This window comes from Vigna unguiculata, unplaced genomic scaffold (genome assembly GCF_004118075.2).
Source record: "Vigna unguiculata cultivar IT97K-499-35 unplaced genomic scaffold, ASM411807v1 contig_543, whole genome shotgun sequence".
Taxonomy (NCBI): domain Eukaryota; kingdom Viridiplantae; phylum Streptophyta; class Magnoliopsida; order Fabales; family Fabaceae; genus Vigna; species Vigna unguiculata.
Window position 1 is genome coordinate 115,782 of NW_021011261.1, and position 16,694 is coordinate 132,475.

General features: G+C 46.0%; 2 protein-coding genes across 2 annotated transcripts; both read left to right on the plus strand.

The window, feature by feature from the left end:
• Positions 1-673: 673 nt before the first annotated feature.
• LOC114172407 (ATP synthase protein MI25-like) lies at positions 674-7,034 on the plus strand. The gene is made up of 3 exons (XM_028056898.1): positions 674-5,139; positions 5,233-5,257; positions 5,345-7,034. Exons 1-3 carry the CDS (start codon positions 4,872-4,874, stop codon positions 5,922-5,924), a joined length of 873 nt encoding a protein of 290 aa, XP_027912699.1. The 5' UTR covers positions 674-4,871; the 3' UTR covers positions 5,925-7,034.
• Positions 7,035-13,648: 6,614 nt separating this feature from the next.
• Positions 13,649-16,612, plus strand: LOC114172406 (NADH-ubiquinone oxidoreductase chain 1-like). Its single transcript, XM_028056896.1, has one exon. It carries the CDS (start codon positions 14,856-14,858, stop codon positions 15,360-15,362), a length of 507 nt encoding a protein of 168 aa, XP_027912697.1. The 5' UTR covers positions 13,649-14,855; the 3' UTR covers positions 15,363-16,612.
• The last annotated feature ends 82 nt before the right edge of the window (positions 16,613-16,694 follow it).

The window sequence follows — 16,694 nt, forward strand, 5'->3', positions numbered from 1 at the left end:
TCTCGCTTGCCGTTAGTCCGTCTAGCGCCTTTCTTTCGGTTGGGGTCCGTCCCGGGGCTTAGACCGCTTGGGTTCTATTTTTCTCGAAGGCAGTCAACGTGTCAGCCATTCCTCTCCCATTAGACTTGTAAATCCTTTGCTCTTTTTCCTTCTCTCTTCCAGTTATCTCCCTCTCATTTTTTTGACAGGGGCGGATAAAACCACTCTATCAATAACAAGAATACAGTAGCAATTAAGTTTCAAATGGTTTGAGCTTGGAAGCAACCTACTATCTATCGATAGGCTAAAACAGACTGCTATTGGCTGCTTTGCCTATCTATTCTATTATGGCCGGCTTGGAGACATAGGAGGAAGACCGTCATTTCTATCCGGGTACGATCATAGCTTCATTCATTCGTTGAACCTTGGGGATAACCATTAGCATTGAGGTCAATCACCACACCACCTCTATCATACGACATTACATGACGCGAGAGTGCATGGTCAACACACACCTACCTAAAGCGCCTACGTTCCGCTTGCAGCCCATACAAGCACAACCTAACTTGCACGAGATATTCAACAACCGAAACTACTGGTAGTCCCGAGGGGACGGCATCCTCAAAAAGAGTTAGCAGTACTGAACAAGCGAGTCATCGGTCGGGGGAAAGAAAAGGACCGCCTTTCTTTAAAAAAAAAAGGACATCGCTCTAATCCTTGATGATTTAGAAATTGAGAGACGGTTGCGACAAGTAAGAAAGTGGGCCACCCGGGAACTGGAATATAAAAATAGTTCCTTTTGGCTAATATAATAATAGTGGATGAAATAACAAAACTCTAACTGGGCAGACCCTTAATCACTTCTACTGGACTATGCATAGGACTACCCACGGAGCGGTGAAAAGAAAGAATGTATTCCTATTGATTCTAAGGGAGAACGAAGGACGGAGTGGAGGATGGAGGCGGATCGGTTGGAACGCGGGCTAGCCGGCCGGGAGGTTCGATTCCTCCCCGATTCCTATTTACTCGATCCATTGTTCCCTTGTTCGTGCTTAAGGTTCATAGTCCTTTAGCTCTTATTACAGTGGTTGACAGTGGCTTATGAAAGTGGTACCCCTTTCTTTACTTTAAACAGTGGTTTACACAGGTTGAATGATACAAGCAGGAAGCAAACAACAGGAAGAACCAGAGCGGGTGTAGATGCTCGGGAAGGAACGGGAGCTGAAGCAACAGGAATTGGTCAACGAGTAGGAAGACTTGGAAAAAGGTGGCTAACACTAATATGCCTATCAACTACTATGGTGGTCATCATCGCTATGGCATGCACTGTGGCATGTTCTATGGTGCCTAGCCTATGCTGCTGGCCAACTACAGATCGATAGTGAGATTATGATGCTATGCAGTGACGGATGCTCGTAATAGAGATTCTGATCTTCGTTATCGGGAGTAAGATCCAGAATTTACTTCAAGTAGGGATCCTAGTGCTAGTGGTGATCGGGGTTCTGTCTTTCGTGATCGTTAGGAAGAGCCGGATGCTAGTGATCTATATTTTTATGTTTGGGATCGAAAGATTCTGATGTTCGTAAGCGAGACCCAGATCCTCCAGTAGCACCAGCAACAGCAAATAAGCTACCACCTGATGCAGTCTTTCGATCTTTTTGGGTTGCATGCCCAAGGCAATGTTTTTTGTAATTGAGATGGATTGATCTTCGCTATCGTGCCTCTTCCATCCCTTCGGTCCTCGCTCTAACTTAGAACTTATAGCATATAGGCTACCTACGGTTTCCCAGTAAGAACATTAAGAATAGTCCAGGATGCGGGATAAGCGCTGTTAAAGACTGAATTGCGTAAGTAAGAGAATCTTTATTAACAGCACAGCTCATCTTCCGCACCAGTAGTCAGTCTTCTCTATAAGCAATTCTCAATGCCTATAGTATCCGTCTTTTTTTTCAGTCTACCGTGCGTGGCTAGCTTATTGTTAATCAATAATCCCAGTGTAGGCTTTTTCGTTCCGTAAACTACACTCGCTATATGTTTAAGCAATCCCTCTTTCTGAAGCATTGAGCAAGGCAAAAAAAAAAGTAAGCCATTGAACTTTAGAGTTCCCTGTGTTAAGAGAAGAACTTGCTTTATTAACTGCAACTATCAAACCCCGGGATTTCAGATGAAAGAATGAGTTAAGAAGAGAGATCCCATTGTTTCTAGATACCCGTGAAAGTGACTCCTTTACTTTACTTGGGGCATGCCCCTAATAAATAAACTTCCTATGGCAAATGCCAAAGCCAAGCTTACTTAATTGAATCTTTTAGTTTGAAAGCACAGTGGAATCTGGATCTGCGAGATATGGATATGAAAGAGGATATGCTCGAACCGGACCGCATCTCTAGTTGCACATAGATAATCTGCTGGTGGACCCCCTTTCCTTTCTTTGATTCAAAACTCGGTCGAATACGTCGTTCACCTTTGTGGTGGATCGACGAGAGTGCGCCTAGCCAGGAGTGTGATTGGTGTCACCTTCCGTGCGCTAGCTGTGCCTTTGCCGGATGTTTATTCGCCCACTCCTTCACAGAGCGATGACTAAGAGTCGGGAATTCTCATTTAGTAGAGCCTGAAAGCCGCGCTTGGCTTGATTCCTACCACGGACGGGGATACGTTTCATCCATATCGCCGGCCTCACATGGACGGAGATGCTTATGCTTATCATATCACGGCTTCCTAAGATGCTAACACAGGGGCAACTATTGCTACGGGAGCTTATTGGTGGAGCAAGAAGAGTGGAGTAATGTCCACGTGGAAATTTATTTTTTTTCATTTGAATTAAACATCAAGAGCTTCCTCGTTTCGTACTCAACTCAATCAGTAGATCAATGATTCGAATGCGCATCCCTATCCAGTCAATAAAGAAAGATTAGGTTCGCGCTTCAGCCTTTATTTGATTCGAAAGAAAAACGAAGAAATCTCGTTGTCGCGGGCAGGCCTATGTACCATCTGTATACTCGAGAGACGAGTTGACAGGAAGAGAGTAATAAAACATGGTCAGGTCATCTGGATCGTTTCATCGAGCAACAAATGGGTGGGCGACCCTTCTTGCTTGGCCGTCAAAGAGAGGATAGGAATTGGCTTAACTATCGGAGTTGCTAGCAGATCGAAATCGGAGGGAATCAGTGCCAATCAGTCACTTATACAGCCAGCCTTGGAATCAGATCAGTCATTCCAGCAAACGTAGGCTTTAAAGCCGGAGTGCGTCAGGTTGCTTCTTCGAGTCGATCCATATCAAATAGCTTGATTGGTCGAATGACCAGGAGGGGCTAAAGCCATTCACCGCCTTTTCCAAAGGATTCTCGCGTCCCCTTTCCTTCCTAAAATCTGCCTCCAGCAAGATATCGATATATGATGAAGACTCCAGTCGTCGGTGAAATCGAACCTAGGTTTCGGGGAGCTGGGCAGAAGGAAAAAGATGCCGTCTAGCTACGGATCATAGTGACCGCTATTAAAGAGCATCACGTGCGAGCTAAAAAGATCGTTTGCCCAAATGCCAAAAGCAAATGAACCAATTCACTTGAGTGAAAAGGAGGGCTTTTCCTTCTTTCATCTCAAGCTCCCGCATCACCCGATTGAGTCTTATCATCGGCAACAGCCAAGCCCATTTTGTTTAAGGGCTGGGCAAAGCTCTGAAATACTCGAGATTGTCTCCTTCTAATCGAGGCAAGGATTTCTTAAATGAAAGGAAGCTTTTTTCAGGCTCTTGGCAGTTAACGAAATGTCATCTAAGAGCAGATGCCCTCCTCCTCACCGACTCTTCCACTCTAAGCTTATTACTAGGCCAAATTTCATAGTTATCCGAGATAGAAAGAAGTAGGTCTCGCTTTCTGTGCGGCATGAACCCACTGATTGGAAGACAATACCTATAGGGGGCTGGTAATTGAAATCCGAATAAGCTGGTCAAGTAGAAGGAACTCCCAGAGTGTGAAGCCCCTTGGAGTAGGGGTAGGGGGATGAGACTTGGTCTGGGGCAATTGCACCGTTCTCTCCCTCCGCACATGACTAATCGAGAACGAACTTCGCAATTAGAATGACTCGACCTTCTCAGGCACTGCGGAATGGTCCCAGAAAGGAGTCGAAGATTCCAGTCCTGTCGAAGGCTAAGTCCCTGGAATCTTCGACAGTAGGGTCAGAATCAACCTAGTTCTCATAGCAGGGAGTAGCGACTGCTTAGTCTGGTAAGCTTGTGCTGCAATTCCTTAATTGACTTGCTCTTGGACTTTGTTCCAGACTGGTAGGCAGCTTGTGTGCGGGGTGAAAGGACGAGAACCTGCTGGCATCGATACCGCCTTTCTTTAGGGACTGACTTCTTCATTAGCTGTCATCACTCTATGGGCTAGCCCGCTTGAGCGAGTTCCTCACGATTGCTCCTTGTGATGCAGGGGACTCCCTATCAAGCCCTCTTGATCAATTTGAGATAATCCCATTGATAAAGGAGAATCTTTCTCTTTTTGCATTCGTTTTCTTAGTAATTTTAACCTTGCTGTTCTACATATACAAGAGGGGGTTCATCAAGCAACATTTCAAATACGTGGAATTGGTAATTGAGTTCAATAGTGATAAGGGTCATAATATATATTGTTCCAAGTTTTGCGTGTCCCATAAAGGAAGAGTTATGGAATTTTACCAAAAGGAAAAAGAAGGAAGTCCTCAAGGGGAATCTTATATTGAGAAGGAAGGATATAAAAAGGATAAGGGAATCCTTAATGGGTTTGTTGAAATGGAGAAAAGGCAAGAACGATAAAGGCGACGGCGCACGTTTACCTACAAGGCGTATTGGTTATAACATTTGAATTTCTCTTACATTCCACGTTTCCGAAACGGATCCTATCAAATATTTTACATTTTCTATGATCATCTCTATTTTAGGTATTCGGGGAATCCTCCTTAATAGACGAAATATTCCTATTATGTCAATGCCAATTGAATCAATGTTATTAGCTGTGAATTCGAACTTTTTGGTATTTTCCGTTTCTTCGGATGATATGATGGGTCAATCATTTGCTTCATTGGTTTCAACGGTGGCAGCTGCGGAATCCGCTATTGGGTTAGCCATTTTCGTTATAACTTTCCGAGTCCGAGGGACTATTGCTGTAGAATTTATTAATAGCATTCAAGGTTAAACATGACTCCTAGAGAATTACCAAAATACGAAGTTCTCTTTTCTCCTTTCGTTCTCTTCTTTCTTTTTGATTTTTACTTGGTTGGCAGGGTCAGGGCCTTTCTCGCTGGGCGAGCGCATCCGATTGATTCTAAAGTCCTTTCCTAAACCACTTCCCGTTCAGTTGCTGAAAGATAGATAGAACCTTTCTAACTAAATGAGATTGAGTTCCACGAATATGCCTAGAAAGATGCTATTTGCTGCTATTCCATCTATTTGTGCATTAAGTTCGAAGAAGATCTCAATCTATAATGAAGAAATGATAGTAGCTCGTTGTTTTATAGGCTTCATCATATTCAGTCGGAAGAGTTTAGGTAATACTTTCAAAGTTACTCTCGACGGGAGAATCCAGGCTATTCAGGAAGAATCGCAGCAATTCCCCAATCCTAACGAAGTAGTTCCTCCGGAATCTAATGAACAACAACGATTACTTAGGATCAGTTTGCGAATTTGTGGCACCGTAGTAGAATCATTACCAATGGCACGCTGTGCGCCTAAGTGCGAAAAGACAGTGCAAGCTTTGTTATGCCGAAACCTAAATGTTAAGTCAGCAACACTTCCAAATGCCACTTCTTCCCGTCGCATCCGTCTTCAGGACGATCTAGGCACAAAGTTTCACTTATTAGTTAGGAGGAGATTTTGCCCCCAGTGTATCTCGAAAGCAGAAAAAATAGAACTCATTCGAGAGAGCTTGGTGGTCTTAAGAATGGTTCGGGTGGGGGGTTCTATTAAGAATAAATAAGACGAATAGAATCTAATTCATGTTCATGCTAACAGAAGAGCGGATCCAATACACAGACAACTTCTTTCTCAAAAAGTACTTGCTGCACTTCTTTCTCATGAAGCTGCTTTGCAAGAAAGGAGTTAGTTCCCTCCGGGGGTGGGGTTCTGAGAGCCCATGCTTCCTACGCTCCAGCCCTTAGCCCTTAACTCCTTAGCACAAGCACTAAGTAAGCCCGTGAAGGCCTTCAATATCGCACCTACTAGGACTGAAATTTCGTTTTCGAAGAGGACTACTTCTTTCTTTTCTGTACGCTAGGGTCGTTCGGGCGGAAAACCGAGTTGCGTACTGGGTTAAGCTTAGTCCTTTGGACCTTTCAATCAATCTCGCAACTTTTTTAGATTAGCTAGGGCCGCCCGCACGCTTTAAGGGTTGTTGAAGGTATTGCACTAAGAAAGACTCCTGCCGTTGCTATGCTAAAGGTAATATTTTCTTTGAAAGCCGCTCCAGCAATTTATTTAAAAAAAGAAGAGCAAGACAAGAAAGATAAGGCTCGAAAGCTGCGAATAAAGTCGAGCTGCTCTAATCGAGCTGTGAAATCGGTGTGGTGAGGTATTGGAAGTGTTCAGCGAATTTAGATAAAGACACTAAAAAAGAGCACCGTGCTATACTGGCGGAGCTTCAGCAAAACTAGGTAGGTAGCTTTCGCTAATGAGAGATGGATTTGGGGATTCGATTAGGTCTCCTAATTCATGGAATTCGTTTTCTCTTTATTAGTTTATTTTTAAAGCAGCATTCTCCCTTGACTCGATCTTTCATTGAATTATCGATAGAACGTTGATCAATATTCAGGAAGAGATCGAGGATCACAGCAGGATCCTATCTGATCTTTGTCAACACAGGACTCGAAGCCCCCTGCTCAAACTAAAGGGTAATCCTTCGGAATTGAAAATTCCTATCTTTCGGATTTCTTATATTAATTATAGTGGAGGGGAGAAGACTCATTTTGAATTCTATTATCTATATAGGGGGGGAGCCATTGTGAAGCCTAGAGAGGCGGAAGCGGCAAATCGCTTCTACCGAGTTCCACAACAGCAGCTTAGCTTAGTAGCTTAACTCTTTCTACTGGCGTGGCGCTGCTGGATGCTTCTGATCAATAGAACAGGAAGAGGGGTAAGCCAAAAAGAAAGACCACCAAAAGTAACGACCACCAAGATACGCATAGTGATTCGATCTTTTGATCACCCATTTTTGGAAAACCATTTTGGGGGGCTTCAGCCTTACACACGGAAGATTGGATTGCCTGAATCACGAGTCTTATATACTGTGTTACGATCACCTCATATTGATAAAAAGTCCAGAGAACAATTTGAAATGGAAATAAAGAAAAAATTTCTGATCATAAAAACAGAAAAGCATGAATTGCGCAAGAAGTTCTTTCGGTTAAAACGCCGTGCGACTCGGAGGACATAAGACTTCTTGGTCAAGCCAAAATGCCGGCAGAATGCTCCTACCCCACCATGCCTGGCCCTTTACCTTACCTTAAGAAAGAAGAAATGGGGGTATGAAGCGTGGGAAAGAATGAAGTGTCTGATACAACAGGTAACCTTAAGGAGTGGCGGCAAAGCTCTTGATTGATCAACGCGAGTGAACTGTGCTTAGACGCTTCGTAAAACCGCACCGATCTACGAGAGGAGCTGATGGATGAGTAGGCTTCCCCTTTCGATTTACGGAATGTGATCTGGGACACGATGGGGGTTTGCGTGCCTCGGTAGGAAAGAGATCACCGGAGTATAGCACAAGATCGCCTTTTTTTTTTCTTGCTGCCATGGGGTCGACCTGTAAACAAGGTAAACCCAATGGGAACCAAAAACGGGAGGGTACCACATTGATTGACATTGGGCAGAAGACGATCCAAAAAGCGAAGGCTCACCCAGCTGAGATCGGCAGTGAGGGATGCTTACCTTCTTCTTAGAGAAAGGGGCAACCTATCTTACTAATAATAAAGGGGGTGGCATCGACTGGGGTTTTACACCCAGTTGGTGTAAGGGATGAATCACCCTTTGCGGTCGGATTGCCAGAAATGGTGCCGACTGTCCATGAGGCGAACAATCGGTAGCGAGATACAGATCCGGAGAGATCTGGGTCTTCTATCTCAACATTTGGTTGTTTAACCTCACTCCACGACACATGGAGTCCTATTTGTTTGGTTTGGTTAACTAGGTGCCCCCCCACGACTGATGCGACATTCAGTCGTTTAGGCGAGTTTTGGTGTTTATTAAGATAAACCAGTTTGTCAAATGAATCCGGTTGGATTCGCAAATGTCTTATACTTGAGTATTGACATTGGAGGGCGGTGATCTGGAAGCCATCCCAGTGGAGGTTAGTCCAATGACTGACTTCTGCATCAGGTACCCCGGATAAGGAAAGACATGAAAATGAATTTTTCCAGGTATTTGTTTGACAAACTGTTGTCTCTTAAGACCATCAAATGGCACAATATTTTGGAAAATCTTATTAGTATTCTAGATACTAATAATAGCTACCGACGGTCTGACCAAGGAACTCTGTATAGGAGCATACCTCGTAGCCAGGTAATTCAGTTAAACCGACGATCTGGCCCTCTGTTTACTGCTTTCTATCTAAAACAAGCAGCTACTTGCTGTAAGCAAGCGTATGCAGGGGTCAGTCAGTCGCACAGTTTATTACCTGTGGCCAGTGTCTCTGACGACCCTAAGATTATACCTTCCTTCCATCGCAAAATGATTATGAAGAAGGATCAGAAGGCCGACTTATGGGTTCATATATATCTGTCTTTAGTCTTTGTCGGGCTATTCGCCTGGCGAAACGGATTGACAGATCGATATTGAAATCGATAGTCACCCCTTCCACCGGTCTGCCAAGACAGTCTCAATTAAAAAATGAGATTGTCGCTTTATCTAAAGACCTGATCCTGAGGTACTGTCCTAGTTTTCTCTCAACTCCCTTGTGTCAGGGGGTACGTTGGGAGCCAACTTGGAAAGCGAGACCTTAGTGGAGGCCGTAAAGGTGAAAAGACGCGTGGAGGAATATTCTACCCTACCATCTGCGTCATGAAATCGTTTGGTTTGTACATCAATAGCCATTGTGACTATGATGCAGGGTTTCCTCTATGGTCCCCCTTTATCCGATACCCTTATGACCAAAAGAATTAAGAGATATCTCCATGGTCTACAGAGACCGCTGAGAGTACCATCCACTCTCTTTCGGGTCTAGACACTTCGGTGAGTCTATTGACTCAGGCTCCCCTGGTAGACTATCGCAATCTACCGAGGCTGGCGCTGGTAAGAGACAGATATTCGCCATAGGTCACTTTGTGAATAAAAGGGTATTGAAGCCTCTTCATGATTTCCTCATGGACACGCTTCGGTCTATCCCAATGGATGGAACTTTTCATCAGCTCCGACCGTTCGTTGGATAGATGAAAAGGTTTCAGTAAGGTTTATTCTTTTGACTTGAAGTCTGCCACCGATAGGTGGCCCCTCAGTCTGAAGACTAACCACCTTATTAGAACTTTCTTTGGTGGTAAGTCTTTTGGAGATTGTTTAGATGCAATCTTCAGCAGATCTATGAAGTACCCTTTCTTCGCTCAGTTCGAGGTGTCGTATTCTTTAGAGTAGGACAACCTCTTGGCTTTCTGTCTTCTTGGCCTCTCTTCACTTTAACACATCACTTAGTGATGTTTTATTGTGCAGATAAGGTGTACCCAGGACAGCGCTTTACTAGGTATGCCATTCTTGGAGACGATGTTTGTATCGCCGACGAGAATGTGGCCTCTCTTTATCGCCAGACAGTAAATGATCTAGGTCTCGCAATAAGAAAGGGGGTGAGATAGGCGACAGGTAGCTTGCTTCCAAGCCGGCCCGGCCGCGAGGAAGAGATCTTTGCCGGTGCTGACTTGGATCTCGGGTGACGGAATAAGGCGCCCAGAAGCGACGAGCAGTCGCGGTCGAAGCTTGGCTCTAGGCGATAGGCTAGCAGTAAGCTTGGCTACAGCGAAGCGCTTACCAAGCGCGAAGGATTCGTTCCTCTCCCAGCAAGAGGATGCGCGCCTTCACTTAAAAGAGCTAACGCGCTTGACTTTACCAAGGCTTTCTCAGGGGCTCGTTAGCGGGTCGAGCTCAAACCTTAGCCACTTGAGCCGTATGCGGGGGAACCCGCACGTGCGGTTCTTAGGGGGGAGAGCTAGTAGGAACCATCCTATCCCAATAGCGAATATTTGGAGCTCAATATGAAATCCTATTTTCTTGCAAGACCCGTTCGGATAAGGGAAAACTCCAGAGATTGCTTCGAAGTAAGATCCTTGCGTTGACCCTTTCCTGAACCAGAACCGGGGGGGAGGGGTTGAGAGGAAAGAAAAGGGGATCCCAATTTCCCATCAATCAATAAAGTGAGGGCTTTCCGGACCTTCCCCACCCCTCTTTCCATTCTTCCTTCCCCTCTCACCCCCCCTTTTTCAAGAAAGAAGCCCCGCTCCCTAAGAAGGGGCCCCTCTCTGATAAGGAAGGAAACGAAAGAATCTCCATTTTATGACAAATCCGGTCCGATGGCTGTTCTCCACTAACCACAAGGATATAGGGACTCTCTATTTCATCTTCGGTGCCATTGCTGGAGTGATGGGCACATGCTTCTCCGTATTGATTCGTATGGAATTAGCACGACCCGGCGATCAAATTCTTGGTGGGAATCATCAACTTTATAATGTTTTAATAACGGCTCACGCTTTTTTAATGATCTTTTTTATGGTTATGCCGGCGATGATAGGTGGATCTGGTAATTGGTCTGTTCCGATTCTGATAGGTGCACCTGACATGGCATTTCCACGATTAAATAATATTTCATTCTGGTTGTTGCCGCCAAGTCTCTTGCTCCTATTAAGCTCAGCCTTAGTAGAAGTGGGTAGCGGCACTGGGTGGACGGTCTATCCGCCCTTAAGTGGTATTACCAGCCATTCTGGAGGAGCAGTTGATTCAGCAATTTCTAGTCTTCATCTATCTGGTGTTTCATCCATTTTAGGTTCTATCAATTTTATAACAACTATCTCCAACATGCGTGGACCTGGAATGACTATGCATAGATCACCCCTATTTGTGTGGTCCGTTCCAGTAACAGCATTCCCACTTTTATTATCACTTCCGGTACTGGCAGGGGCAATAACAATGTTATTAACCGATCGAAACTTTAATACAACCTTTTCTGATCCCGCAGGAGGGGGAGACCCCATCTTATACCAGCATCTCTTTCGGTTCTTCGGTCATCCAGAGGTGTATATTCCCATTCTGCCTGGATCCGGTATCATAAGTCATATCGTTTCGACTTTTTCGGGAAAACCGGTCTTCGGGTATCTAGGCATGGTTTATGCCATGATCAGTATAGGTGTTCTTGGATTTCTTGTTTGGGCTCATCATATGTTTACTGTGGGCTTAGACGTTGATACCCGTGCCTACTTCACCGCAGCTACCATGATCATAGCTGTCCCCACTGGAATTAAAATCTTTAGTTGGATCGCTACCATGTGGGGGGGTTCGATACAATACAAAACACCCATGTTATTTGCTGTAGGGTTCATCTTTTTGTTCACCATAGGAGGACTCACTGGAATAGTCCTGGCAAATTCTGGGCTAGACATTGCTCTACATGATACTTATTATGTGGTTGCACATTTCCATTATGTACTTTCTATGGGAGCCGTTTTTGCTTTATTTGCAGGATTTCACTATTGGGTGGGTAAAATCTTTGGCCGGACATACCCTGAAACTTTAGGTCAAATCCATTTTTGGATCACTTTTTTCGGAGTTAATCTGACCCTCTTTCCCATGCATTTCTTAGGGCTTTCGGGTATGCCACGTCGCATTCCAGATTATCCAGATGCTTACGCTGGATGGAATGCCCTTAGCAGTTTTGGCTCTTATATATCCGTAGTTGGGATTTGTCGTTTCTTCGTGGTCGTAACAATCACTTCAACCAGTGGAAATAACATAACAAGGGCGAACATTCCTTGGGCTGTGGAACAAAATTCAACCACACTGGAATGGCTGGTACAAAGTCCTCCAGCTTTTCATACTTTTGGAGAACTTCCAGCTATCAAGGAGACGAAAAGCTATGTGAAGTAAAAGAAGAAAAGGTCGCCGACTGCTACTAAGAACCTAACAGAACTTTTCAAAATGTGGGTTCCAACAGAGTTGAGGACCAACTTCGACTTTCAGAGTTAGGAAAGCAAGCTCAGTTCAGAATGGCTACTTACCAACAGAGGATAGCGAGGTACTACAAGGCCAGAGTTCAATTTGGAAATTGGATCGAGCTGAGCCGGAGCTGCTCCTACTGACTATGACTGGACAGCAGTGGACTCTTTCTCAAAGTCTGACCCTGCCACCTATATTTGATTGGATGAAGCAACCATCACTGAAGCAATGGATTTAGTAGCCAGCTCAACTCCATTTAACAGGTTAGTAGCGAAAGGTAAGGCGAGTGGACGAGAAGAAGGAGCAAGCCCTCTTAAGTGAAGGGAAGAGAATCAAGGCTATTTTACTTTACTAGACTAGCTACCGAGCTGACTCAACTCAAGGAAGCCGGAAAGAAAGGGCTTCAAGACAGCTTCGGCAACATAAACTCGAGCTGAGGAATACGGAAGAGAAGCGGATTCAACTCAATCTTAGCCTAAGAGCAGTTCAGAGAAGAGAATCAAAGGTCAACGGCCAATGGAGGATTTATCCCCCCCCCCGGATTCATCTTAAACCGACCGAGATGACATCCAGCACGAGAGCAAGAAAAGGAAATGGTCTCCGTGCAGCTTCAAGTCACGCCACTCTCACATAGAATCATGGTCACATCTGTAGTATATATAGTTTCTAGAAGCGGAATGCCAATCGACACTGGTAGCCATCGGGATTGAGTTCAGCTGCTTTTTACGATACTGACGAATGAGTAAACGGAAGAATTAATCAGATGAGCTCCAGTCTGGACTCTCATTGGTCAAACAGGCGCAACGGGCCAAGAGAGAATAAAAGGACACCAGAAGAGAAGAGCAAGAAAAAGAGCTGTATGATAAGAGTCCTTATCCTACCCACCCCATTTTTTTAGTTTATGGGAGTAGCAAGAACAGCTCAATTTCAAAGGTGAGCCGCGTACCAAAGAGCTCGATAAGCTATTCTTTTTTTCAGTCCGGTTGACTCGATAGGAAGAAAAGAGCATCAAGGTTTTTCGAAGGCTTCAAGCCCTGTTTCAGCGGAGAGCATGGATTCCCCTGGCACCTCTCTTCCACAGGCACGTTTCAAGAAGGTGCCTACACTCTAGTGTACAAAGTGGCATAAAGTGATTCTTTTCGGGTTCGGTCAGGAGGGACAAAAGAGAGATGCTTTCTATCAGTCAAAAGCAGATACCGCCCCCCCTCATGCTCCCACGGTCCGCTTACCGAGGAATAGAAAGGGAGGACCGGGGGCCAGAGCAAGTTGGGTTGGGGTATAGAGCCGTAAGCGCGGTGGGGGGGTGACAGAGGACGTGCTCGTACGGTTCAAAGAAGGGTATGATCAACGAGTTGATTGTTGGGAACTTTCACTCCTCTATATTCGAAATATGCCTTTCTAGGAGCATTACGATCTGCAGCTCAAATGGTCTCTTATGAAGTCTCTATTGGTCTTATTCTTATTGTGCGCCTTGTGGTGAGCGCGTTTGGATCCGCGAAGGCAATCGCTCGGATGTTCCCCTAACCCAACCCGGGAACGGACCGGAGGGAACCGCAGCATGGGGAATGTCCGCGTCTCGTCGCAAGGCTCATTTCTCGTTTTTGGTCATAGGGCGGGCGGATTTATCTGATCAAGGGCCGGGGCACAAGGGTCCTGGTACTATCCAGGTGCGAAGAACCCCGGAGGTGACTGCAATGAGCAGAAATCTCACTCACCGGCCTAAACGACGAGCAAACACTCGAACGTGAGAGCAAGGGATCACCTAACGAATGGACGAGCTCCAAGGAGGGAGGAGGAAGGCAAGAACCATGCTTTCAGAGAAGTGGCGGTCCGAATCTTATCTGAACTGCGATAATAACTGACTAAGCCATGCCATAAGGGTCATTCTCCAAACGGGACGGGGTCAAGCCTTTCGATTTTTGAGTAGGTTGGGTGACAGATCGGCCATAGGAGTACTCCGGGATATAAACCAGGGCAACCAATGTCGAGCATACGACGATGCCGCCCGTTTTCATTTCGTGGAAGTCCCCGGCAGAGGAAAGGGCTGTAGGTGATGGCGCGTTCTGCTTCTTATCTAGAGAGGGGCGCTGAAATCGTTCCTATTGGGTCGTGCGTGGCAGCTGGTATAGATGAAGAAAGGCGGGCCGCTTGAACGGGCGGGGCGGGACCTATTCTCTTAATAGGCGGCAAAGCTGAATAGGAAAGGGGCCGAGCTTACTGATGAGTGCCTTTTTAGCCTTTCTAAAACTAAAAAAAAGGGCTCTCTCATGTGAAGCTAACATGGCTGGCTACATACAAGTATAGCCAAATCAAGATGAGACGTGACGGACGGTAAGAGGCCGCAGCGGGACTATCATAGGAAAGCCCGCCCACGCTAGCTAACATATAAAGAGATTCCCGGATCGGATAGCAAAAGTCTCTATGTGAATCTCCCGACCAGGCCAGGCCGAATCGGGCCACCACTTGGGATGGGAATGGCTCAGCCCATATGCATCATTTGATGAAAGCACTCCAGTCGCTTCCTCGAAGTGGCTTGTCAACCACGCTTTCCCTCCCTCAAAACAATGCTCCTCACCAACCTTAACGGCCGCCTTCCTTGGGTTGGGGCAAGACAGCAATGAGTAGTTCGCTCCAGGACCCCACCCCCTCGAGAGCAGGATGCCGGCCGAGATGGAGCTGGGAGCCAACCTAGACTTTCCTGGGGCTTGCCTTGCCCCAACATCTAAATCAAATGCGGGCGCCGAAAAGGAACCAGCCCAGCCTCTTCCAGAAAGCTTTGCTTGGTAGGCGCTGCCTATTCACTTCACTCGGACAATGCTCTAAACACGAAAGTGTGACGCCCCCTTCTCCCATGCTGAGTCACAGGCAGCGCCTCGGAAAGCGCGGACGAGCCACATGCAGGGAAACTTGCACGTGTGGTTCTGGCCGGGGACCCCGGTATACTGTACTAATATGTGTAGGTCCCCGTAATTCGAGTGAGATTGTCATGGCGCAAAAGCAGATATGGTCCGGTATTCCCTTGTTCCCTGTATTGGTTATGTTCTTCATTTCTCGTCTAGCAGAAACTAATCGAGCTCCGTTTGATCTCCCAGAAGCGGAAGCTGAATCAGTTGCAGGCTATAATGTAGAATATGCGCGGGATGCGATCCTTAATAGTCCACTGTTGGCGGAAGCCAATGTCCCGGGGTCCCGGGGACTCATTCTGACTGAAACAAGGGGTGGGTCTTTACCAACTTAAAAATCGAAGATTTTAGTAAGCCAAAAAACGTGAGCGCCCCTACGCGAGCCTTATTGATTGAAAACTCAAGTAAATTTTTTATTCTATCTATATGTATTCTATTAATGCGCTCAAGCATGCGAAGAAAGCAACAAGCGATAAAAGCCCTTTCTATGTTATTAGTAAAGAGCTTTTCTTGCTTGTTTAGTAAAGTCACGCTTTTCATTTTGATAGGAGTAGGTGCTTGCTGGGGCAGGGCACTCTTCATTCTTCATTCGAAACTAATGAATGTCGGGTCGGGGGTTTCTGCCTTGTTATCCAAAAGGGAGTTGGGTAAAGCAAACTCCCTCCTTGGACGAGCACGGGGCTTAGTCAAGTAGAACCGGGTTGCGCTGCTTGATGCTCCGATCGAAAACAAATCAGTGGGGCCATGCCGGTACGACTGAATATGCGTTAAAAAGGTCAATCCCTCCCCTACGACACCAACCAAAAAAAACCGGGCCGAACTTATAACAGCCCGCCCGCTTCCATAGAACAATATCGTGGCAACGTAGACCTCAGTGGTCATATTGGATCTTTGGGAACCATCACAAGTGCGGCCGGCCTATATTTAAACGAGAATGCCGTGTCGTCCAGCGGAGCCTAGAAGAAGGTGACTCGCGCAGACAGCTGACTCATAGAAAGGAATAGCCAAACCAACCCACCCAGCTGGCTGGTCAATCTCAGAGATCTTATCGGCCGGCAAACCGGAGACGGACGACCACGGTCCCGACCTTATCAGCACCGGAGGTGTACTAATCAATGAACCCCCGAAACCTACTTTCTTTTCTTACAAAAGAAACCAAGCCTAACCGGTCACGACATGTTGTTGATATTGATTGAGTTTGAGGGACTTTCGCTGACTAAATCCATCCATAAACCTAGACCCCGGCGACTCTCGTAACCAAAGCGTCAAGACAACAGCCAAAGGTGACCTTTGGATTCTTAAGTAGGTAGGGGGCAAAGAGGAGCACGTAGGAATGCCGACCACTACATAAGCCACTGGTGGCTGAGAGAAAGCGAGCAGCACCTTGTATAGGTTGGGCGGAGCTTGAAGAAGCGAGCCCCTATCAGAGAAAGCCATTGCGCGCTAGCCTAGCTAGCTAGCGTTTTTCAGCTGGCTGTTATGTTAGTTGTAGCGCGCCTTCCCTCCTTCTCTCACTTCGGAAAGATTTCGCAGTCTTTTCTTTGGATGACCTGGTCGAGAGAGTACGATACATCGGTGTAAAAGATGGAGTGGGATCTGTGAGGTTGGTTATAGTAAGGCCTGGCCGGAAAGTGTTCTTGCCTCTATCATTGAAGGAAAGGTTGGTC